Here is a 25,944-nt window from a genome sequence, read left to right on the forward strand (position 1 = left end):
ATAGCTTGCCCCGTGGATCCCTTCTTCCACTCCTGTGCACGGCATTGCAGGAAGGCCTAAAGTATAGTCTGATTACTTGTTTTTTTTGTTTTTTTTGTTTTTTTTTTTTTTTTCCGGAGCTGGGGACTGAACCCAGGGCCTTGTGCTTGCTAGGCAAGCGCTCTACCACTGAGCTAAATCCCCAACCCCAGTCCGCTTACTTGGACACAGCCATTTTACCTACTGATCCCCCTGAGTTTACATGTACCATAAAAGGCAAGAGGAGGACGTCTTTCCACCTAGGCATCTTAAGGTTTCTTCATAGTCATCCCGAGCCCAGTGTACAAGAGTGTCACTTCCACTAGTGGTCTTGGTAGAGTCTGCTCAGAGAGGCTGTTAGAGTAGGTGCTGAGTGCTGGATGACTGCCGAATGTAAACTGGCATCTGTGGCCTCAGGATGGCTCAACAGGTGAAGGTGTTTGCCTCTCAGCCTTGTCAGCATTTGGTTCCTGGAGCCATATAGTAGGGAAAGAACCAATAGGTTATTTTCTGGCAATACTAGTCTTATCTCCTCAAAAATAAGGAATTGTAATTTAAAAAAAAACAAACAAAACAAAACAAAAAAACATGTAAAGATGTGAGCTTAAAGCACTATCCTGGCCAATCAGACTTCTGAACAAGAGTGAGTGGACAGACGGTCAGCAGCAGCCTTGCTCCATGCCATAACCAGAAACAGTCGCAAACTCTTTGTATCCTCTGCTCCCCTTCCATGATGTAGACAGCGACAAATGGGAGGAACAGGTAGGAATTCTTGAGTAGTTGGACATCATGAAGAAGGTCTTACAGCAATAAGCACCCTGCAAAGAGGCCCAAGGGCAAGTGAGGCTTTTGTAGGCATCTGGACAGTGTCTGGAGGCCACAGGGCATCATGAACCGGTTCTGAGCAGAGTCTGAAAGCTTAGGCTTAAACTGGTCATTCTGACTCAAAAACATTTGTGCAGGGAAGCCTGTGGTGGCAGTTGGGGGTTTGGGGAGGATATATATCCTCAGGGAAGAGGGGGTAGGGGATGACACCAAAGTATGTACTTGAAAGTTGAGATCTCAGCATAGAGTTAGCTGAAAAGACCTCTGTGGGAAAGTAACTGAATAAGTAATTATGGTTAACAAAACATTACTTAGAGGCTAGAGAGGGTAGGTGCACTGAGGTACAGCTCAGTGAACAAGCCCTTTGTTAACATACTGAAGGCCATTGGGTTCAGTTCCCACCCCACAAAGAGAATGCTTCAGGTAGCAGAACTGGACACGTTTAAAAGCTAGTAGAAAGGGGTGTGTAGAGAGCACGGATGCAAATGGAAAGGCCCCGCTGTTTATCAGGTAAGTGACCCACTCGAACCTGTACATGAGGTAAGGACGAGTGCCCAACCAGGCCATCTTTGTGGCCAGGGGCTTGAGGGCATCAACACTAGCCGTGAGGGGAGAGAAGGTATGAAAGCAGAGATGTGATGTCTGACTGTACCCAGAGAGCTGCCTGGTAATGACATACCAATAAGGAGTAAAATGGTCGTCATTTAACCTATGTGGAGCCTACAGCCAATGAGGAATCCAAACGAGGTGAAGTCTGTGACAGGAGGGAGGATGATACGAGCCAGGGAGGCCATGCATGTTTAAGGGTCAAGCCTGGGCATAGAACAGCTCCTGGACTTGGGGTGGGAGGAGTATCCCTTCTGTGTCCATCTGCACTGGCGGCTGCTTTAGCATCTGAATATCTGGCTCCTGGTTTGATGATGTATATACATATGTCTGCATAAGATATATGATCACATGAGTACAAGTGCCCTCAAAGGTCAGAGACATTGGATTCCTTGGAGAAGTTACAGACCCGTTGTAAGGTGCTTGGCATGGCTGCTGGGAACTGAGCTCAGGACCTCTGGGAGAACTGCACGTGCTCTTAACTGCTGAGCCGTCTCTCAGGTCCTGGTTCCTGATTTGTAACTGACAAATGACTGCTGCTAAGCACTCCAATCTCAAGGACTTGAAAGAATGAAGAAAATGAGGAAAGGTAACTGGTGAGGGTGGGGGAACTAAAGCTAAACATAGTGGTGCATACCTTTAATCCTAGCACTCAAGAGGTAGAGACTTGTTTCTGTGAGTTCAAGGCCAGCCTGGTTTATATAGCATCTAGGAAAGCCAGAAAAAGCAGAATTTGAAAATTAAAACTCAGTGTATGGAATATATGTTATAATATATACATCCTTGTAATCTCAGCCCTCAGAAGGCAATGGCAGAAAGGTGAGAAGTTTGAAGCCACCCTAGACTATGTAAATTCCAGGCCAGCCAGAGCTGCAGGTGAGAAACTGGTTGAAAACAATAAATGATACAGTGTAGCAGAAGAGAGGCCAGTACTATGTCTCTGCATTGTGATCTGTATGTGGTAAAAATAGAAAGGGTTTGAAAAGAGTTCTTTAAAATGGCCACCACAAGCTGGGGCTGGTGCCAAGCTCCAGGACAGCCAGAGTTTCATAGTGAGACCCTGTCTCAAAAAAAGAGGGGTGGGGGGTATCACCATGGCCCTCATAGCATGATGAATAGTCCCACCATATATGCACATGTGTGCACTCAGGTGTATGTAAATGTGTGCACATGTGTATGGAGACTGGAGGACAACCTCAGGTGTCATCCTAAAGAATGCCTAAGAGGTAGTGACTCACAGGACTAGAGCTCACCAATTTGACTAGATTGGATCTTACTGTCTTTCCAGTACTGGGATAAAATCTTACTGTGTAACTGTAAAGCACACATGACTACCAAATATAAAAGAAAGATAAACTATTGACTACTCCTTCCACGTGCAAAGCTTGGCTTCCCAGACCTTGTGTTCCACTCCAGCTTCTGGAGTCTGCAGTATTTTAGAAGCTTCTGTGAATTTAGACACCATTAACAAAGACAAAATCATGTTTCTTCTATCTGGTCAGCCCCTGCAGAGAAACGGTCAAGTTCGGTGTATGGTATAGCAAGTGATGTTGTCATATATTTTTCTTATAGTGTCAGTCTCTCCTCTCCCACGGGGACAGAGTGACCACACTTTGCCCCACATTGCCTATGGTATTCAAATCTCAGACCTAAAGCAGGCTACCTCAGAATTGCAAGGAACCAGAGCCCGTGTTTTTTGTTTGTTTGTTTGTTTTGGTTTTTGTTTTTTTGGGGGGGAGTGGGGTTTTTTTTTTGCAAGCTTGTTAAGTGAAACTGTTCTTTGACCCCAGAGAAGTAGCAAGCAGGATCCCACACAGACTACTGTATGATAGCCATAGCAGTTGCCAAGCAGGATCAGACAGGCTGAAGCACAGGCATAGACTTTTCATAGCTCTCCTCAGATCCTTCATTCCAGGAAAAGCATCACTTTTAGTGGTTGACCATGTTTTTGCAGTTAATAAAGTTGGTATTTTGTAGGAATTCTGATTTGCTTTTGACCTGTGCTGCTTTTATGTCATTTCTATTTATGTCAGAAAATACAGCTTCTCTATGAACATAATTTTGTGTATCAGTCTTACAGAGGTAAATGCTACAAGACAGTTTTGGCCTGTTCTTATATTGATACTGAGTTTCCAGGAGTCTATGTAAGACCCGTGTGTGTTAGGAAATTCTTTGAAATTTGGCTAACTGGATTGTTTGGACCTGACCCAGTCTCACTTTGGGGTTAGAACAGTGATAATTGCCTGAAGAAGTGTCCCTGTACCTACTATTTTATCAGTTCCCAACTGTTTGTGGAGGCCCACAGGCTCTGCTGATACAGGATACAAAGTCACAGCTCTGCACTGGTGTGGAGTCACTGTCTCCTCCTGATATCTTGTGAATCTGGCTGTCTGGAGGGACCTGAAGCTGTTACATCAGCTGGCAGCCAAGCTGCTATTTTGACCTCTAATAGGAAATGGCTGAGAACAAGAAAGAGAAAAGACAGAAGTTGTTTGTTTCTAAGGGGGTAAAGCAGATTGTGAAAAATGCCAGGCAGCCCGGTTATCTAGTCTAACTGGAGATAAGTGTTCCCTAGCAGTCAATTAGCTTGCAGGCACCCAAGAAGCAGTAAATATTAATAAGACAGAACAATAAGTACTGTTCAGAGGACTGTCCTCAGTGCTAGATGAGTTTCAAAAATGCTACTGTGGGATTTGGATTGAATTAGGTTTTGTTTTGTTGCTAAAGGGCTGGGTTTCTAGTTCTGTACAGGCTGACCTCAGACCTGCAGCTACTCTCTCACCAGCCTGTTTACTTCATCCCTGAGCACTGCTGTTTCTCCTAAATGCTCTGACCACTTTTAGAGGGATTGGTGCTGGGGAAAGGTGCATGCAGAGGGCAGCATAGAGCTGATCCAGGCAAGAGCAGTGACCTCCCATCTCCCATTGGCTCATGGAGACCAACTGTGAGCACAGTTTCAGTTTGTCCCGTTCTGGAGCCTGTAGTTCCGTGTGAGAGTCCTGAAATCTGAACGAGGGAAGATTGCTCTTGGGAAGCTGATTCAGGAGTCCTGCATCCTACCTGAGGCAGCTGAGACAGGTTTGAAGCTGCTCACCAGGGGCTATGGTCTGGAAAGGCTGACTTTGCTTTTGGGTCTACTGTTCCTTGTTGGAAAGCTTGCTTTTCAGACACAAGTAATAGGTTTTGTAGACTGAACATGAACTAACCATGGAAAAGCCATGTCCCATTCACTACACTGAAGCTTGAAAAAGCTTGACTTCTGCCTAGGTCGGTGATTGGTGGTCTCTTAGAAGTCGTAAGAGTAGCAAAAGCTAGACAACTGTCCTTGCTTCAAGCTTTGAGACCTCTCTCTTAGGAACTTTCCTCTTCTGTGTGAATCAGCAGGAGGCTGTGACAGCTCTGCTGTTTGGACACGGGGACTCTAAAATTAGCCTCCAGTCACCAGCCACAGTGAGTCGTTTTCAGCAACATTGCAATAGTTTTTAACAAAAGAGGTCTGAGTGATCTGTACTTTGTGTGGCTATGGGCGCAGGGGTGGGGTGGGGAGGAGGGTATTTTCCTGTATTTTGTAGGGCGATGGGATTAGTGGATCTGCTATAGAATGGGAAAGATGCCTAAATATGAAAGCCTGTGAACCTCATACACAACCTTCCACTGCAGGGCCTTCACTTAAAAATAAATGAACGGTAGTTGGAAATCCAGTGTGGTCCCCTGAAATCCTGTAAAGTGAATGAATACACACACACACACACACACACACACACACACACACACACACACACACGCAAAAAGGAAAACTTTTGGCAAAAAAAAAATAGGGGTTGGGGATTTAGCTCAGTGGTAGAGCGCTTGCCTAGGAAGCGCAAGGCCCTGGGTTCGGTCCCCAGCTCCGGTGGGGTGGGGGGATAGTATTTAAAAATATTTGCTTGCTTGGGTTTTGTTGGCTGGTTGATGGGAGGGCACCGATGCTTAGGGTGAAACAGGGTCTCAGGGATGTTGTGTACTCTCCTCCCACTAAGCTTCATCCTCCAGCCCCATCGATGTTCTAAATGTTAAGTAACGCTTGGTCTGCCTGAGTCATCCAACTTTTTCACTAAAAGATGTCAAGTTTGCTCTAGTGACAACACTTAAGCATTGGACATTATTTTAATGCTGTTCATTTAGAACTGTTGTGTATAAACTGAAAATGCTTGCTTTGTACCAGAACTATTTAGTATATTTCAGTTTGTCACATCTCTTCTAAAGACTAGACCCTGGGTCTGCATGAGTCTTGCCAGAGATGAGCTTAACCCAGGAAGACGGTTTGCTGGGTGGTTCCTCCACTTCTCCACAAGGCTTTGAGATATGGAGCCAACAATCTTCCACTACTACATAGGATTTCCGTTGATTCTTAAGAGGAGCCAAAACTTCCTATAAAAAATGAGCTAACTAATTATGATGGTTCTTAACTTTAACTTTTTTAGTTATTCTGTTAGTATCCTGTAATCTGGCCTTGAACGACATGGCCGTGGAGAATCATGCTCCTGCTCTCAGCCGCTGACTCAGCCCTTGTCTGCTGATTGGTCATAGTAACACATTATCAGCTGTGGGAATCTTCTCCATTTAATTGCCCCCTTAAATTTGAAAAACTGCCTTTCAGTTTTGGTTACGGCTTTCTGTGTAATTACTGCTTGTGCTGTAACTGATCAGGATAACTTACCAGTTATTGTTAACAATTTGCTTAAACTGTTGCTCAGCAGAGAGCTTGAAATTTAAAATGATTCATAGCTACATGTCCTTTTTGACATTAGGATTACTGCATTTTGTTAGAATAAAGACTTGTGGGAGGGTTGGGGATTTAGCTCAGTGGTAGAGCGCTTGCCTAGCAAGCGCAAGGCACTGGGTTTGATCCCCAGCTCCGGGGGGGGGGGGGGGGGGAAGAGTTGTGGGAACCAGTTCTATACTATCATTAGTAAGAAAATTAACAAGGGGTTGGGGATTTAGCTCAGTGGTAGAGCACTTGCCTAACAAGCGCAAGGCCCTGGGTTCGGTCTCCAGCTCCGAAAAAAAGAAAAAAGAAAAAAAAAAGAAAATTAACAAATTTCACAATTGAGATGATAATGAGCTTGCTGCCCGAGTCCTGTGCCCTCTCCTCAGGCCACTGAGCTGATACACCCTGAGCAGTTTGCAGCTATTGGCCTCAGATTTGTTGGGAGACCGAGTCTTAAGGCATTAAGGTGAAAGATTAAGCGTGACACTTGAAGTGCAGAGTGACAAGGTTCTGCTTGATTTGGAATGGCACCGCCTGACTTCTCAGTTTCACTTGCATTCTCCCCCTTTTCCAGTTTCGTCTGGCTGGGGAGAGATGCCCAATGTTCACTCCAAGGCTGAGAACTCCTGGGGAGAGCCATCTTCCCCTTCTACCCTGGTCGACAATGGCACGGCAGCCTGGGGGAAGCCTCCCAGTAGTGGCAGTGGATGGGATCATCCTGCTGAGCCCGTGGTGCCATTTGGAAGAGCCAGTGCTCCTGCTGCTGCCACAGCCCTGTGCAAACCAGGTAAGCCCATGCCTGGACCTAGCACTGAGCTAGACGTGGTTCACAGGGCTGGGCAAATAGATCAGTAAGATTATTTGCTGTGCAAGTATAAGGACCTGAATTCACTTCTCTAGGCCATGCATGGCTACATGTGCCTGCAACCCCAGCCTTGGAGGGCAGAGACCGGTGCATCCTGGGAGCTCCCCAGCCAGCTAACATAGTCTAAATGGATAGCCTCAGATTTGTTGGGAGACAAATTTGTCTTAAAGGATTAAGGTGAAAGTAATAGAAGAAGACACCACCTGGTGCATTCCTTTGTCCTTTATGTGCACACATGGGTTAAGGATCTATAGATTTATATGCCTGTATCACACACACAGTTTACATATGCCATACATATGAAATAGGATGGGTATCTTTTTTTTTTAATTTTTTTTATTTTTGGAGACAGGGTTTCTCTGTGTAACCCTGGCTGCCCTGGTAGAGGGCTTGCTTAGCATGGTACAAGGCCCTGGATGACATCCTGTCTTGAACAAACCGTGAATAGCAACAGCAGACAGCTGCTGTTTCCTTGGCTGCTGCATTGTTCGGTTTTCCTTGCTTGTCAGTAGATGTGTGTCCTAGGGTGGTCGGTTGATCTGAGGCAGTCACTGTGTAGCCCTGGCTGCCCTGTCAGTAGACGTGTGTCCTAGGTGGTCGGTTGGTCTGGGACAGTCACTGTGTAGCCCTGGCTGCCCTGTCAGTAGACGTGTGTCCTAGGTGGTCGGTTGGTCTGGGACAGTCACTGTGTAGCCCTGGCTGCCCTGTCAGTAGACGTGTGTCCTAGGTGGTCGGTTGGTCTGGGACAGTCACTGTGTAGCCCTGGCTGGTCTACTGTCCTAGGGTGGTTGGTTGGTCTGAGGCAGTCTCACCCTGGCTGGTCTGTGACTTTGGAGATTGAGTTGGCCTCAGATTCACAGAGGTCCCTCTGTCTCTGCCTCCCAAGAACTGGGATTAAAGACGAAACTAATACCTAAAAGAAATACCTAAAAGAAAGGCACTGACGCTTTCAGGAGTCCACGTCTGAGTTGCATTTTCATCTGTGAAGAGACTGCTGCCTCCCCTGTGGTCTCCGACTTAGTTGTAGAATGCATGCCTGTGTGTGCAAGTGGAGGGCATAGTCGAGTGAGGAGGTTTGGAGCAGTGCAGCTGGAGTTGCAAAGGAAAACATCTCACATACATCCTGTACCTGCCTAAGAGAAAAGAAATAGATAAAAGATAGCAATAGTTCCTGTTTCCCCACCCCTCCTGTGTTCTGGTGACACAGGTTTCTTCTCAGGACAAGTGAGTCTGACAGGTTCCTCACTGCTCTCTTCCAGCTTCCAAATCTATGCAAGAAGGCTGGGGCAGTGGTGCGGACGAAATGAACCTGGGCACCAGCCAGTGGGAGGACGAGGACGGGGACATGTGGAACAATGCTGCCTCCCAAGAAAGCAGCTCATCCTGCAGCTCCTGGGGCAATGCCTCAAAAAAAGGACTTCAGAAGGTAGGTGTTGCTGGGGAGACCATGAGGCTGGGATGCCTTTCCTGCAGTCTAGGTAGGTCTAGTGATTGCTGGGAAGACAGAACTCTCTGTGGGTAGTCTTGGGACTCTAATCTCTGTACATTGGCAAGATCAAAACTATTCTCAGGTGGCCATAGTGGCGCATGCTGTAAATCCCAGCACTCAGGAGACAAAGGCAGGTAGATCTCTGTGAGTTCAAGGACATCCTTGTCTACATAGTGTTAGGACAGCAAGGTCTGCACAGAGAAGCCCTGTCTTGAAAAAAACTAAAAGCTGTTTTTGTATTAATAGAATTTTGTCTTTCCAATAAGTTCTTTTTTGGGAGTGAGGTTGTGTATGGACTGCAACAAACCATAAAACCTTTACATAACAAGTTAGCCTCCCAATTAAAGCCAGAGGCCTTTACACAAGTCAGCCTCTCAATTAAAGCCAGAGGTTAGGGGAGAGAGAATGTGTGTGTGTGGGGTGGGGGGGTACATATCATTTACACCATAGAAAACCTGGTCTCCCTGATGTGCATAAGTGTCCAAAGAGAACAAAGATGTAAAGCTGGTCAGAAGGTCGAAGGGAATACAGGTTACCCTCCCACATATAAAAGTTGGCAGTCCCAGCTCACCAAACATCAGGGACCCAGAAGCTGACTAAGCACTACTAGTAGCTGGGCTACTCTGTCCTCACTGCCAGAGCAGGACAGGGAGTGAAGGGTAGGCTTCGGGTGCTCCCAGGCTGCAGGCGTTGGCTCCCTGGCCCACTGCTAGCTTGCTGTGCTCTCTGGGCTGTAGGCGTCATGTCCCTGGCTCCTTGCTAGCCTTATACACTAGTGTCACCTGCGTATGGACGCAGCATCGCCATTGGCTGTGCACATCTGTAGTTCTTTTGGGACATTGTCATCAAACATGAGAAAGACGACACTTTAGTGCAGCAGCCAGTTGGAATCCCTCTGCACATCCTCATGAGAAATCAAACACTTGCCTTGTACAAAAGCAGGTACAGACCAGCAGGCTGTCAGAAGATGAAAGGGAGACATGGTTTGTGCATATGGTAACAGCTTGTATATGGTGTTTCAAACCTTCTGTTCATAGTAATCTTCAAGAGACTTCTTGGAAGAGATCAGGATTTATACAGATGAGACAGTACTGAGGCCTTTTAATTCATTTCTTTTGTAATTTAGAATGTGGATTTATTGCTGTTTAGAAAATGCTATTGAAAATCATTCATGAAACAGCAGACAGAATCCAGAAATTGAAATCAGCCTGTCTGTTCGTAAGGAGTAGAAATGATCGCAGACATGAAGAGAGGTTGTTTTACGTGGGGCTGGGTAATCCGGTTGCCATAAGACAAGGAATGCTACAGTGTGAAATTGTAGTGACAGGATCTGGACCTGGAGCAGGCCTGCCATCCAGGCGAGCTGCCTCCCTGCCGCTCCAGCACCATGTGCTCTGTGCACTGTGCTGCTGCTGCTGCTGCTGCTGCTGCTGCTGCTGCTGCTGCTGCTGCTGCTGCTGCTGCTGAAGCAGGCTGAAGCGGAAGAGGGTGGTGGTGCACACCTGTAACCCCAGCCTTGGGTGGTGAAGACAAGGAGGATCAGGAGTTTGAGGTCACCCTCAGCCACAAAGCCAAGTTTAAAGCCAGCCTGGGCTACATGAGATCCTGTCTCCAAAGGAAGAAATGGAGGAAAACACAGAAGGACAGGAAGTGGGGGGAAAGGGAAAGCAAGCACATCACAGCAGATGTTCTGCAAGAGGGGCAGAGTTTTAGCTTGGTTTGTGACTCTTAGGAGACTATGTAGTCACCGTTCCACCTCGTGTACCTGGTTCTCAGGCCGCCTGTGCCCTGCCCTTGGGCCGCCCTTTTTCTGTGGTCAGCCTCTCTCCTCTCCTTTAACATCTCTCTCCATGTTCCTTTCCTCACCTGAGTGAGGATCAGACTGTGGATAGAGGTGGCTTTCCCAGGAGCTCTGCATTTTGTTGTTGTTGAGAATAAATTGCATATGAAAGTAAAAAGCATGAAATGTTGAGGAAACTTGGCAGTGCTGAGAGCTGCCGAGGCGTTTGTGTGACCAGTAGTGTACTTGATTACCCTGTTCTTTGTTTATCCATAAATGACAGGCGTGACCAGCCTGCAGGTGCACCCTGCAGTCTCCCACAGTGTAATGTCACCACGAGGTGAGGTCGGCTCTGAGGAGCAGCACAATCCAGTGCTCACTCACAGATCCTGTCCCTGCAGTCACTGAGGTGGTGGTTGTTGTTGTTACTGGGTTTTGTTTTGTTTTTGAAACAAGGTTTCCCTGCATAGCCCCAGCTGTCTTGGAACTTACTCTATTAACTGTTATTAGCCAGGCTGGACTTGAACTCAAGAGATCTGCCTGCCTCTGCCTCCTAAGTACTGGGTTTAAAGGCATGTGCCACCAACCACCCAGGAACTCTCCCGAATTTCTAAAACACACTAAAAGTAACTCCTGACCTTTTCCTTTGTCCGCTCTGTTCCAGGGCATGAAGACGCCCGGCAAGCAGGATGAGGCCTGGATCATGAGCCGGCTGATCAAACAACTCACAGACATGGGCTTCCCGGTAACTGTCATCCTGATGCTCCTGCCCCACGGCTCCAGTGACAGCCTGAAAGCAGTCCCAGCCAGTCTGTTGTGTGTGATGGGGCACAGAACAGATGCTCTGTGGATGACGTCACTGTCTAGTTACTTGTTGAGTTCCCTTGGACCTGGGCCATAAGCAAAGAATTACTCAGTTTTGATCAAGAATGCCTCTTGCTAAATAAAAGTCAATGTATGATTTGTAATTTCCTTAGAGTTAGGCAGTTTCGTGTTTTCTGAGGTTTATAATTACAAGCGAGTTTCATTCCTTATGTAGTAAGTAAAAGGACACAGCAGGAAGCTGGGTACTTAGACAACACCCTCCCTGTGGCAGTCCAACAAGCCAGCCTCATTCCTGTATCTCAGGTGTCCCCCAACAGAAGCACCTCAGTCTTCCCAGTGCTTAGGTCAGGTGACAATGGGCCAGAGAGCAGCTAGTTCCCAGGTTCCACATACAAGCCCTTGTCCCAGTGTGCATCTGTTACTCAGTCACTGTGCATGTACCTGAGAGGAGTCCAGAATGGTCCCGTGCCTTATACTGATGCTATATAAATGAGCAGGCCACTGCCCTGTGGAACAGCCTCTCTAAACGACCCAGAAAATATTGTGATGGGCATCCCAGCATGCTCCCCCAGCCCCATGGGCATCCCAGCATGCTCCTCCAGCCCCATAGGCATCCCAGCATGCTCCCCAGCCCCATGGGCATCCCAGCATGCTCCCCAGCCCCATGGGCATCCCAGCATGCTCCCCAGCCCCATAGGCATCCCAGCATGCTCCCCAGCCCCATAGGCATCCCAGCATGCCCCCCCAGCCCCATAGGCATCCCAGCATGCCCCCCCCCCCCAGCTCTATGGGCAAGTAAGGTGTATAATGTTAACTGTTCAGCCATCTCCCCAACCCCTAGCAAACAACTTTGATTTTCTTCAGGAATTAGTCTGATTATTTATCTGGTAAAAAGATAGTTACCAGCATGAATCTGATCTGATTGTGTTTTTGTTTCTTGGCCAGAAGTTTGGGTGATAGACACTGGTGTTCATGACATACAAAAGTTTGATGTTATGTACCTCCTGGTACTCAGAGTGACAGATAAAACAGGGATCTGCGTATGAAGAGTCCAGAACTCTGCAGTTCTGCTAAATTGTCATTGTTTGGTACAGCACCGAAACAAGTGTAGGTGTGCTCACAAGCTTCCTACAGCCCCACTGTTTAGAGATTGATTTATTCATTTGTTTGTATGTATGTATGTATGTATGTATGTATGTATGTATGTATGTATGTATGTATGTGAGTACACTGTCACTCTCTTCAGACACACCAGAAGAGGGCATCGGATCCCATTACAGATGGTCGTGAGCCACCATGTGGTTGCTGGGAATTGAACTCAGGCCCTCTGGAAGAGCAGTCAGTCCTCTCCAGCCCCCAAATCCCATATTTTTATTTCTGATATTAAATACAAGTTTTTTGGGGTTTTTTTTGTTTTGTTTTGTTTTGTTTTGTTTTGTTTTTGAGGCAAGATCTCATTGCGTCACCCTGACTAGCCTCAAATGCATAGAGATCTGACTGTTGAGATTAAAGATGTGAGCTGCAATGTCCAGCTAAATATAAGTGCTTGACTCTCCATTCTAGACTTGGTACAGTTAGTTTTAGCTACTGTGTTTTCTGTTACAAGACACCTTCTCTACAACACTCAGGAGGCAGAGGCAGGGTGTACATATAAGTGCCTGCCTTTAAGAATAAAAAGATGGTGTCTCTGTCCTCAACAAAGAAGAACATCTCCCGTTCCAAACACTAGTGGTGGTTGCCGCTCCTCCGCTGGAGTGCTAGGATGTTTAGGAGTTACTTGGTTGTCTTAACTGTGTGGATTGTTGTTGCTAATATGAGTTCTGCTTCCCCCCTCAGAGAGAGCCAGCTGAAGAGGCCTTGAAGAGCAACAGTATGAACCTTGACCAGGCCATGAGTAAGTGACAGGGCATCTATCCAGATGCCTCTTGGGAAGTTTTGCTTTGTAGAACCATTTGCTTATAGCCATCGTTAACCCTGAAGAGGTGGGTAGACAAATCCAGGCTCAGGAGGAACAACCACAGAGCACCCCAGTCAATATGGCAAGTGCCTCTTCTGGGATAACCCCATGAAGTCTCCCACAAGCCTGTTAGCCACACACCCATTTTATCTATGTTAGTGTTTCTGAGTACTATACTTAACACGTCTTTATAATTAAATGTGAATTCATCGGGATGTAATGTCTCCTGACCCTAGGTCATGTGGTTGTATTTTTTTTATACAGACTGCCAGCTGTACTGTCCATTATGCCTATTTTATTGTTGTGTATATGTGTGAAGTATGTGTGGGCACACATGCTGTGGTGCATGTGTGAAGTATGTGTGGATACACTTGCTGTGGTGTGAACTGTGTGTGGACACACATGCTGTGGTGCACATGTGTGTGGCGTATGTGGTATATGTGTGTATCGTGTATCAGCTTTTCTTGGCTTCTGGGGCTCAGACTCAGGTTAGCAGCTTGAATAGTAAGCGCCTCTGCTGCTGACCACACTGCCAGTTCCCTCTGCACACGCGTTTGCTGACTGCCTGCAGCTCTAGGCGCGCTGTGGGTGTCAGCCTCGGCACCTCCTGAGGAGCCTCACCAATGGAATCCTTCCTCCTCCTCGATTTCTCTGCTGGGATTTCTTAGCAGAAAAGTAACAAACTACGTTGCTGTAGCTCATGCCTGAAAGACAATGAGCAGGCATGGGCAGTTTCTCTGCAAGGCACAGCTAGCGTTCTCGCATTAGGAATGCCACATAGCACTCCATTGGGAGCATTCCAAAATCACCCAGCTGTGAAGAGTGTGCAGCAGAGGCACCACAGATGCTTGCAATATAAGGTCCAGTAAGTGCAGAGTACTCCCCTGTCTCACCTGAACTGGATACTTATCAGCAAGGTCAGTTTTCCTCCAACCCACAGGGGTCCACAAGTGACCATAAACATAGGACAGTGAATGAATGCAGATCCATGAATGATGGGGACAGATGGTAGTGTGTGTTTGTAAGAATGCTGTGTGCACTGTAAGGCAGGGAGACCAGACAAGTGGCAGCAGTGACATCCAAATACAAGTGAGTAGGCCCTGAGATGGTGGCCAGAAGGAAGGAAAGAAGGAAGACCTGAGGAACAGAGAATGCTAATGAGCTCCCTGGGGACGGGCAGGGGGCAGTGTGGCCAGAGTTGGCATGAGCAGGGCAAGCAGGTCCAATCCCAGGGTGCAGGTTGGTGCTGGGGCTCCATGACCGCCTCCTGTCCTGCAGTCACTCGCTCCCTCTCAGCGTTGCTGTCCATGTTGTGCCCAGGTGCTCTGCTGGAAAAGAAGGTGGACATGGACAAACGTGGACTGGGAATGACCGACTACAATGGAATGGTCACCAAACCCCTCGGCTGCCGCCCACCAATCTCCAAAGAGTCTTCCATGGACCGCCCCACCTTCCTTGACAAGGTATGGATCTAAGCAGCTGTCTTAGTTATGCCTTCCACAGTTATCTGAGCTGTGTCCTTAAAACAAGTCAGATGGAAAGTTAGGACGTTTAAGGGGCTTTTCCTCAATTGTCCTAACGTGGGAATGTATAACTCAGAGGTACGGTTGCATTACGCATGGCACTGTAAGGAGTGCAAAGTGCTGGGATTGGGAACTGGCTCTCCTTGTTAGAGTGTGAACTCACAGCTTTCCATTCGGGTATACAGCAAGCCAGGGTCATCACGTTTTTCTGTTCCACTCACTTGAAATGCTCAATTGCTGATTGGAGATGATACATAGCAGGTTTAACCTCTGAAAAGGTTGGGCCAAACAGGCGCGGCAGAGGCCTTTAATTCCAGCACTCAGGAGGCAGAGGCAGGAAGATCTCTGAGTTCAGTACAGCCAAGGCAAGGTTACACAGAGAAACCCTGTCTTGGATAAACAAAAATCGAAAGAAGAAGAAGAAAAGGAGTGGAAGGGCAGGGCACCTGTATCTAACTGGCCCTGGCCATGGCCACATTTGATACCCAGGGGAATCTCCCTCCATTTTTCAAATCCAGTCAAAACTCTGTCCGTTCCCCTTTAGTGTCTCATGGGAGAAAGTCCCTTCTTCAGGTGAAATTCAATTTCCATATTGATCCCTGAAAACAAAACTGAAGCAAGGACAGACAAATCTTGTGAGGTTTGGTGGCACTAGCTGTGATCCCAGCTCCTCAAGAAACTGAGGCAGGATCTCAAGTTCAAAGCCACCTTATATTATCAACAAGACCCTGCCTCCAAGGAAAGGGAACTTCTGTGGATGTTAACTCTGTAGAGCCCTGGCCTTACACACACTGGAGCCTAGATCCCATCCCAGTTCTGTTCCCAGAAGGGCTCTTGACACCCTGACAGGACTTGATAGCTCCAGAGTCTCTTCCTGTTCCACACAGACAGATGAGCTGTGGCACACGTGATCAAGAGCACTTTATACTAAAAAATATTTATCTGAAATGCCAAATTAGTGTCTGGCCTCACTATTCTTATTCTCCTACTGCAACCTCTGGAGTTCTGAGATTGCGGTTGGGCACCACTATGTGTGTTTTTATTTGCGGGTCTGGCAGTGTGATTGGGCCCTGGCTCCTTCTCTAAAGCGTGGGTTAATTAAATGTACAAGTGGTTGTGCTGCGGGTGAGGTGTTAGATTTGCAGAGCTTGGCAGTCGGGTGACCTTAGCATTTTCTGTGCTTGTTGCTCTGAGTCAGCCAAGTGCTGTGTGGAGGTGGAGACAGCCTCCCCAGGAAGCTGTGCGCTTGGAGTCTGCAGGTTAGACTTGCTGCTGTGTCTGTCCCTCCCCACAGTAGCCAGGCCAGAGCAGTGGAGTGGGAACAATGCTAGAAGCTCTCAAGTGTGTGCTTGTCAGGGCCTTAACAAAGCATCGTCTTAATCCTCTCTCTCTCTCTCTTTTCTCCTCTTCCTGTTTCCATGCCCCCATCCCCTCATTATCCACACGTCTTACCGTTCAATTCTCTACCCATCCACCCCACCTCACCCCATTATTTCCATGGGAAACTGTTTGGTGCTCTGCGTGCTGGCCGGCACTGCACACAGCTCACCCTTTCTTTCTCCAATCAGGATGGCGGCCTCGTGGAAGAGCCCACGACTTCACCGTTTTTGCCTTCCCCAAGCCTGAAGCTCCCCCTTTCCAACAGTGCACTCCCCAATCAGGCCCTGGGTGGGATTGCCTCAGGGCTGGGCATGCAAAACTTGAACTCTTCTAGACAGGTAAGGCTGTTGGGAAAGAACAGGGAGTGGTCTGCATTCCTTCTCCTGACTTTTCTAACCTGGTAGAGGAAAAGTACTGTTTTCAGTTGATATCTTGATCTTAAAATATGAGGAAATATGTGAAGCTACTGAAATGCTCTCAGGACACCCGATGGAGTGCTCACAGAAGCTCAAAATCGAATGACAGTTCTTGAAATTTAGTCACTATAGGAATGTTTCAAGGTTGTTTTTATGCTGAACTAAAATGTATTTGAGCTCCTCTCTGTACTCCAAATTCCAAGTTATTGCTACTGATTGAAATACTGGTCTCTTACCAACTGTTTTTTACCATGGGGGGGTTCCCTCTCCAGAAACAGAGGGGACTTCTATGAAATTTGCAGAGCCTTTCATGCTCTTATGTAAGAAGTCCCCAGAAAGAGAGAGAGACCTGAGTGCCTGTGGCCACTGCAGATTATCATGGCCCTGTGGGCTCTCAGCAGCACCTTGGTCAGGTTCAGGGGAAGATTGAACCCTAGAAACCCACAGTGCACTGGTCACAGCTCGGCTAGACTGACGGGAGCACACACCGAGGATGCCTGGTGTTGGCACCAGGATAACTCTCTGACTTTGCTGACTGACTCAGCCTCAGGGTTTGTTGCAGTAACTGCTGCATTTCTCACCGCACTATGACTTCTCAGCTTTCCAGAGCACATGTTCTCTGTGCCTGGCTGCACGCGGCCTTCAGGGATGGAAGTGTCCTACTCAGATTCTTACCACCGTTGTGTTTGAATCATTCCTAATTATCTCTTTAACTGTGACAACCGTGTTTGGGGACACTTGAAAATAATGCAGTTACGTGTGCTTCCTGTGATTTAAAAGTGTAGGCAGTTCCCTAAGCTGGTTCTCGATCCTCCGTAACCTGTACAAGTCGCGTTTGTCCAAAGTGCACTTAGGGACCAGGTTGAAGGGGCAGGAAACAGAAGAAACACCGGCATTCATAGTGGAAAGGGCCCTTCCCCAGCTTGCCCGCCCACCTCTTACTGGCTGTCCTGTCTTCTGCAGATCCCGAGTGGCAATCTGGGTGTGTTTGGCAATAGCGGAGCAGCACAAGCCAGGACCATGCAGCAGCCGCCAGTGCAGCCTCTTAATTCCTCCCAGCCCAGCCTCCGAGCTCAAGTGCCTCAGTTTCTATCCCCTCAGGTGCGACCAATAAGCTTTGCACACTGTGCTTGGTATGGTTTTGATCTGGATCTAGCTGGATCCAGGAAATGATGGTGATAAAGCTGACAGTAGTCTCCTGGGTTATTTGGAATGAAAACAAGCAGACTACTGTTGGCATAGAACATTAGTAAGGTCACCAGGGCACCCAGGGCAAGGGGTGTGTCAGTGAAGTAGCAGTTGGAGTTGTATGATAGCGTATGCGTGCACAGAGCCTGGTGACGGTGTGTCGGTGTGTGTGCACAGAGCATGGTGACCTCGCCTTTAACCCCAGCATGCAGGAGACGGGGATAGACAGAGCTCTGACTTTGAGGCTCACCGGGTCTAGAGAGGAGTTGGCGAAGATACGAGCTAATCATTGCCAGAGGAGATTGATGAGGAGGCTGTAGTGTTTGCTCGTTGTTTTCACAGTGTGTGTCCTAGTGAAGGTTGTTACTGCTGTGATAAAACACACGGTCAGAAGCAAGCTGCGGAGGAAAGCTGTGCTTGGCTTCTGCTTCTCTGTCACTGTTGATCACTGAATGAAAGCAGGACAGGACCCTGAAGACAGGAACTGATGCAGAGGCCACGGAGAGGCCTGTTCTCCCAGGAACACGTACAATAGGCTGGGCCCTCCCTCCCCCATCAATCACTAATCTAGAAAATGCCCTCCAAGTTTGCCTACAGCCCAGTCTTCTGGAGGCAGAATATTCTCAATTAAGCCTCCCTCCTCTCTGATGACTCTAGCTTGTGTCAAGTTGTCAAGTTGACATAAAGCCAGCCAGAGTCGTGTACTTGTTTCCTTCTTCCTTCAAATTTTTATTTTCCTTTTTTTTTTCTTTTTTTGAGATGGGGTCTCTATGTAGACCACTCTGGCCTGACCGGGGTCCATGTACTTTCCCTCCACCTCCCAAGTACTAGGATTAATGGCATGCACCACAATACCCGCGAATTTACAGAGACGCCTGTCTGTACACCATGTGCACACCAGTTGCCCCTAGAGGACTAAAGAGAGTATCAGACTCCCTAGAGCTGGAATAACAGAAAATTACGAACCACTATGTGGGTGCTGCGAATCAAACCCAGGTCCTCTGTAAGAACAACCAGTGTTCTAAACTGCTGAGCCATCTCTCTAGCCCAAACCCATAGAGATTCATGTGTGTGTGTGTGTGTGTGTGGGTGTGGGTGTGGGTGTGTGTGTGTTTAGGATTTATTCGTATATAATCATATATTTGTATATATTTTTTAGATAATTTCCCCCCTACCCTTTCCTCCCTCCAAACCCTCCCTTGTACTCCTTCTTGCTCACATTCCAATGTATGGTCTCTTAGAAGCAAGAGGATCTCTATGAATTCAAGGCCAGCCAGGACTACACAACAAGGTCCTGCTTAAATTCACACACACACACACACAAACACACACACGCGCGCGCACGCGCGCGCGCAGACTTATGGCCTCTTTTTCTTTTTTTTTTTTCTTTTTTTTTAATTAATTTTTTAAGATTTATTTATTTATTATATGTAAGTACACTGTAGCTGTCTTCAGACACACCAGAAGAGGGCATCGGATCTCTTTACAGATGGCTGTGAGCCACCATGTGGTTGCTGGGAATTGAACTCAGAACCTCTGGAAGAGCAGTCGGGTGCTCTTAACCGCTGAGCCATCTCTCCAGCCCATAAGTACACTGTAGCTGTCTTCAGACACACCAGAAGAGGGCATCGGATCTCTTTACAGATGGTTGTGAGCCACCATGTGGTTGCTGGGAATTGAACTCAGGACCTCTGGAAGAGCAGTCGGGTGCTCTTAACCACTGAGCCATTTCTCCAGCCCATTAAAATGTGTAGCCCAGGCTGGCCTCGAACTCGTGATCCTCCTGCCTCTGCCTCCTTCAGCAAATCCTACCGGTGTGCGCCACCACAACCGGCTCTTTTTCTTTAATTGGTGGTGGTAGGGGGTGTGTGTGTGCACGTGCGCATTTCTAAATATATAAATATGCCCTGCTCGTTCCTGTAACATTTCTTGTGTATGTGTCTTTTCAGGGCTGACAATTTGGTGTAGGATAATCAATTGGTCTTTTTTCCCTGGTAAAAACTGTTTCTCTCTCTTAGTACTCCTTCGCTGCCTGTAGTTGTTTGTCTAGGCCTGAGGCCTCAGGAGCTCCCCCTGCACATTAGCACTTCTTCAGATCATCCTCAGGCACCCATGGTGGTGAGACTTCACACACAGGTTCTCTGACCTGCTAGGAAACCGTCTCATACTCAGAGCAAACTTGCTGTTAACAACCTCCAGCCTCCTTCTGCACTAATCCCTGAGGCCTAGGTACATACTCGTTGGGACCAGACTCCACGACTCTGCATAGTGAACAGTTACGCTTGCCGGGTGAAAAGAGCAGTTTCCTTGACTGGGGAGGACTACGTTCAGGGTATAAGAACAAATATTTATAGTTGAGGTTAGGCTGGTTTAGTGAAGTGGTAATTGTAGGCTCTCCTCCAAGATCCATGACTAAACTAGTTCTGGGCAGTTGGCTAGTTTGCAGTACCAACCATGATTTTCCTCTTACTGAGGAGGCCTTAAGTCCAATTGGAGATTTATTTCTTGGTTTCTGCCAAGGTACCGTGTGCCACTAGTGTCCCCTTGAGGCTGTTGTGGCATTCCGGAGACTCAGCGAGAGTCTTACTGTACAGCCCAAGTAAAGAGCAGGACGTGGGTTTTGTGTTACCACATCTGTCCTTTTTTAAAAAGCATCAGCACTGTTTACTTTCAGAACATTAATAATTTCAGCCTCTGGACATTCATTATCCCTTGTTAAAAATATTAGTAATCAGTTGATACGGATATCGTTTTACCTGAGGTAACTCAGAACTCCAGTCTATATATAATTATGGTAACTGCCTGAAAAGAGCACGAGTGTCCTGAAGCCCCACCTCTGGTAGCTCCTGCTGACAGAAACAGGCTGCTTTGTTATTAGACTCTGCTGCCAACAGGACCCTTGGGATTTCTGAGGAACCTTATTTCTCATCTGTCTTAAAGAGATCATGCTAATCCCATTACCTGTAAGAGGTCATTTAAAGTGCTGGGTAGCTGTGGAGATGGACAGTGTACAGGTGGCTTGCAGTTCTGAGGCTGCAGTTTGTGAGGGCTTACTGATCCTAATGGTAACTTCTGAGCATCCGCAGGGTTGAGCAAGCAGCTTCCCTGGGCTTCATTGATAAGGGCACGGATCCCAGTCAGGTCAGAGCCCTCATAACCTCGTCACCTCCCAGAATCCCACCTCTTTAGTTCAGTTGGTTGGTTAGTTACTTTTATATGTGTGAGTGTTTTGCCTGTGTGTGCGCATGTGCACCGTGTGTGCCTGATAGACAGAGAGGTCAGAGGAGGGAATCGAAAGCCTTGGAACAGGACTTACCCACAGATAGCTGCAGGCTATTAGACGGGTACTAGATGAACTCAGATGCCTACAAGGGCACAGACCACTCTAAACCACTGAGCCGGCTCTCCTGCTCCTGGCACAGTTTTCACTTCTTCTGACTGCCACATTTGAAAATGTTTCATTCGTCCTAGGAGTTTGGGGGGACATCTCTTCTGTCCCCGCACATAGGAAGACAGTGTTGACGTGTGGAGAAGAACAGGTCTGTACAGCGAGTTGAGATGGCTCGGACTTGGTAGAAAATAGTTACATGTGTTAAGGAGGACGTAGCAGCTCCTATGGAGACTGGTTGGAGGCCCTTATGAGATAAGGCACTTCCCTCCTCCTGAGGCAGCAGTTAGCTGGATAAATATCTCCTCCAGACCTCGAGGTTCCACTTTGGCAGAACATAAACTAACCTCTGATGGGAATGGCCTCAAGCCATGAAAAGCAAGTGCACAGCTCAAATGTTCAGAGAACGAGATCTTGTAGGTGCTGGCTTGGCGTGATGGTTCTTGCCTAAAGTCCCAGGATGTAGCAGATAGAGAGGCAAAGAGTCAGGAAGAGTCCATCCTGCCCACTACAGAGCTATTTTTATATTCTGAACATGTTAACTACTAATGTTTAATTGTTCCTAAAATGTTCTAATGGCCTCTCCAGTTCAGCTGTCAGACAAATGGAATTGTTAGTTAACCAGTTTGAACCCCAAAACAAAGCCACACAGACAAGTGAGTGCTTCCATTGAGATGGTGGTTAATGGTGTGCTTCTGCTCAACAGGTTCAAGCACAGCTTTTGCAGTTTGCAGCAAAAAACATTGGTCTCAGCCCTGCACTATTAACCTCGCCAATTAACCCTCAGCATATGACGATGTTGAACCAGCTCTATCAGCTGCAGCTGGTAAGTGCCATGGGCCCAGTCTAGACATGAGCGCTCCTGTCCGCAGGCAGCAGAGACACCTCACTGGTGAGCTTGGTCAGTCACTCTGTTTCCCACACCCAACTGTGTTAGGGATTAGAAGGTTTTTGCTCAAAGATATTGTTCCCACCCTTTGTAAATGCTTAGCCCCTTCCAGTTCATGGTCTCACAGATCTATAACCTGGCATGTCTATTCCTTGGGTCTCTCAGAGTTGGCTCCTCTGAGCCACGGAACACAAGCACCTCATGGCTGGATCCTTTCTCACTCCTCCCAAGGATGGCAAACACAAACACCATCATGGGCTCATAGAGGAGAGAAGTTGCTGCCATTCCTGGATCAACCGCTTTGGCCCCTTGAGACTCACAGAGCCTCAGTCGGGAGCAGCTAGTGAGACCCAGGAGTCCTTAAAGGTTGTGTGACTTAGCATACATGAATTCTTAATTTTCAGTAGTCTTCTCGTTTTTATATTAAGTGGCCATCCTTGCTTCCTGGCCACACAGTGAACATGTCTCTACTGGGGCGCCAAGTATGCTTGTCCCCTCCAGTGTCTACCCTCCTGGTCTTCTTTTTTTTTTTTTTCTTTTTTTTTTCCGGAGCTGGGGACCGAACCCAGGGCCTTGTGCTTGCTAGGCAAGCGCTCTACCACTGAGCTAAATCCCCAACCCCCCCTCCTGGTCTTCTTAGACGTCTTACCTTGGAACTTCGTTGCCTGGAAAATGAGTCTTGAAGGAAGCAAAGCAAATGAGGAAGGCCAGACAGGAGGTACAGGGGACCGGAGACCTCTGCTTCTGAAAGCAGACAGCCCCAAGTCGTTCACTTTTTAACCACATGTCTAAAAGTGCAAGGCTCCGACATTTCAGTAGGTGGCAGGGGAGCAGGACAAAGGCAAGTATCCCGGAGATAATGTGTCTTTGCTGTCCTTGAGGCCACAGGCCCCTGGACTTAGGCAGCATGTGGCTTCCCCATCAAGCTGTTTGTAGATTCCTAACTAGGGAGCCCTGTGCCTGTCACCTACAGGGAGACCTCCCTGCAGTGGGCACTCAGGAGGCCGTGTTGCCTCCTGGACCCATGACAGTGAGTGGCAGGAGGCAAGTTCACCCAAAACAGGAAGGGGTCCTGGCAGCTGCCCAGCTTATGTGTGGGGGCCACTGCAGAGCCTGCTGCACTGTCACAGGCCAGAGCTTGGGGCAAGGGGGAGAGAGGTACACATAGCACACAGGATGTTCTCCAGCCTTCCTTGTGCTGTGAATGGAGGGCACAGCTGTCTGGTGCCAGATGTATTCTGCTTGTAAACTTTTCTTCCAGAAAAATAGAGAAATGAAGTTTATTACTTGGTACAGAACTTTTAGAACTTCTAGAGAATCCTTAAGTGAACACTTTATCTACAACTACTGAAGGATTTTAACCGAACAGCACAACTCTATTTGGTTCTGTTTTAACTAACTTTTCTGTGTAGGACCAAATGGGCACTAACAACAAGCCAAAGAAACAGTCCTGCCTGGGTCTGAGTTACTCACAGGAACATGGTTGGCTTGGGCAGCTGTTTCACTGAAAAGCCTACCTCAGCATGGGTGGCAGCTCACAAGCTGCTTTTTGAGCTCCCTGAGGGCAGCTGCACATGGTACTCTCCTCACAGCAACTGTTTCCTGCTTATCTGACCTCACTGAGGGGCTCTGTGAATCCAAGGTTGTTTCATTTGGAAGTAACTACAGGAGTCTTCCAGCCAAGAAATCTCCCAAAATATGTTTTGTGCAGAAAATTAATCAATATTCAGCCAACATTTTGAAATAATCAAATTAAAGACCTTGTACATCAGCACACAGAGTACAGAGCTGCTTTTGCAGTTTACCCAGGAGACATTTATTGGATAGAGCATTATAGTGTTCTCCCACATTGTCTAGCCAGTCAAGCCTTTAGTCTAGATCACTGTAAAATATTTTTTTCTATTTCTCAATGTAAAGAAGATTGAATCACGTGTTTTGACAGCTTTCTTACGGTATTCCAACTTTTCTGTCAATAGGCATACCAACGTTTACAAATCCAGCAGCAGATGTTACAGGCCCAGCGGAATGTTTCCGGACCCATGAGGCAACAGGAGCAGCAAGTAAGTGTCCCTTAGACTGGCTTTGCCACTAGCTCTAATTCTAGTAGAAGAAACCCCAGTGGGTCAACTCTTAGCCTGGTGTCGGCTTTTCTCTGGTTGAACTCCCTATTTGGAAAGTCCCAGGGCTAAGTTTGGGATAAGGCTGGCCCAGCTGGTAGAGGCTGAGGTCTATAGATGAGCTCTGTGCTCTGCTCAGCCCTGCGTAATATGTGGTGTGTGTGTGTGTGTGTTTCCACCTGCCAGGTTGCGCGCACAATCACTAATCTGCAGCAGCAGATCCAGCAGCACCAGCGCCAGCTGGCCCAGGCCCTGCTTGTAAAGCAGCCTCCACCTCCGCCACCCCCGCCGCACCTGTCTCTGCACCCCTCTGCAGGCAAACCGGGCATGGATAGCTTCCCTCCTCACCCCCAGGCTCCTGGCCTCCCCGACCTGCAGACCAAAGAGCAGCAGTCTTCACCCAACACCTTTGCTCCTTATCCTCTTGGTGAGTCTTCTGTGGATTTCAGAGGTACACCACCAGGTGGAGGAGTCCCTCCTGTGCTAACCAAGAAGCTGTACAATAGGCAGAATGTACAGTTGGGAGGAAACAGCTCATGAGAGGCAGAATCAGACAGTGCACCTCTTGAGGCTTTGTCATGAGAGCAGCACTGCCCTCAGCATAGCACGAGCTCACTAGGACCACAGGTAATTCATAGCACCTGGGAGGCCCTACACGGTGGCTCTCACCTGTAACTCAGGCACTGGGGAGGCAGAGGAGTGGCCTGAATTACATAGCGGGCTACTTGGAGTAGTGCTTACAAAAACCCTCCGTTGCAGCAACATTCAGTTCATTCTGGTGTACTATCTTTACTGTTTTGATTTTTATGGGGTGTTTTTTGGAGGGGAGGGGACGGTGAGACACCACCTCAAACTGTAGCCCAGGCTAACTAAAGCTCTCAGCAGTTCTCCTGCCTCCACCTCTCAGGTACTGAAATCCCAGGGCTCTACTCTTCTTGCCTAGGCTCTGTCCTCCAGCCTCTCCATTATTGTTCCGTTACTGATAGAAGCACAGCTGTCCCTTGGCAAGGCCTAACTGAGGACTTGGACCTCCTAGAGACCAGTTTCTACCCACTGTTAACTTGTATAATTTGAGTGGTTTTCTTTGCCTCAGTTTTGCTGTTTATATAGAAATATTTATCACATGTGGGTAGTCACGGCACATGCCTTTAATCCCAGCACTCAGGAGGCAAATTTGGGTGGATCTCTGTGAGTTTGGGACCATCCTGGTCTACAGAGTGAGTTCTAGGACAGCCAGGGCTACCCTTTGCTGAAAAGCAACAAAAAAACAGACAAAAGCTCTCCAGAATGAAAGGTTTGCTGACCCCACCATGATAGGCTAAAAAGGTAAACAAACCTGTGAACTCAGCATTAAGGAGCAGATGCAGGAGGATTGCTGCCAGCACAAGGTTAGCCTGGGCTGTATAGCACAAGGTTAGCCTGGGCTGTATAGCACAAGGTTAGCCTGGGCTGTATAGCACAAGGTTAGCCTGGGCTGTATAGCACAAGGTTAGCCTGGGCTGTATAGCAAATACCAGATGAACCAGGTCATGTACCAGGACCCTCTCAAAACAAAAAACAAAAGATAAATAAGATGAAAATTTAAAATCGAGGCCCAGACAAACAGGTTCAGTTCAGTGGGTAATGAGGGTAATGAGGAAATCTTTCCAGATTACAAGGTACAGCAGAGAAGCCCTGGTGTGTTAATTTGGTCCCATAAGAGCACCTTGGATCGCTGACAGTAGCCCTTGTGACTTCTCTACCTGGCAGACTTGTGTGAGGAGATAACAACAGCTGGAAGACGGGCTGTTGAGGAGGCAGATTCACACAGCTGCTACTCACAAGTGTGTAACCGTGTAAGCACTTCCAGTGTTGAGCAAAAGCGGCACATGCCAAGTCCCAGTCCTCGGGAGGAAGAGGCAGCCAGCTCTGTGAGCTCCAGCCTAGTC

The 25,944-nt window shown here is 47.7% G+C and overlaps 1 protein-coding gene across 13 annotated transcripts in view; it reads left to right on the forward strand.

Annotated features, from left to right (window-relative positions):
* Tnrc6c (trinucleotide repeat containing adaptor 6C) overlaps nt 1-25,944 on the forward strand; it is a 110,889-nt gene that overhangs the window by 70,137 nt on the left and 14,808 nt on the right. For 5 of the 13 annotated variants that reach the window (XM_087572631.1, XM_087572626.1, XM_087572630.1 and 2 more), the window contains 10 exon segments: nt 6,774-6,986; nt 8,324-8,490; nt 10,998-11,078; nt 12,995-13,052; nt 14,436-14,578; nt 16,207-16,356; nt 17,398-17,535; nt 21,717-21,836; nt 23,876-23,959; nt 24,203-24,443. In XM_087572631.1, the coding sequence (XP_087428757.1) occupies nt 6,774-6,986; nt 8,324-8,490; nt 10,998-11,078; nt 12,995-13,052; nt 14,436-14,578; nt 16,207-16,356; nt 17,398-17,535; nt 21,717-21,836; nt 23,876-23,959; nt 24,203-24,443 (1,395 nt within the window). 13 annotated transcript variants of the gene reach the window in all.

The sequence above is a fragment of the Rattus norvegicus genome, chromosome 10 (genome assembly GCF_021556685.1).
Source record: "Rattus norvegicus strain SHRSP/BbbUtx chromosome 10, alternate assembly SHRSP_T2T, whole genome shotgun sequence".
Lineage (NCBI taxonomy): Eukaryota > Metazoa > Chordata > Mammalia > Rodentia > Muridae > Rattus > Rattus norvegicus.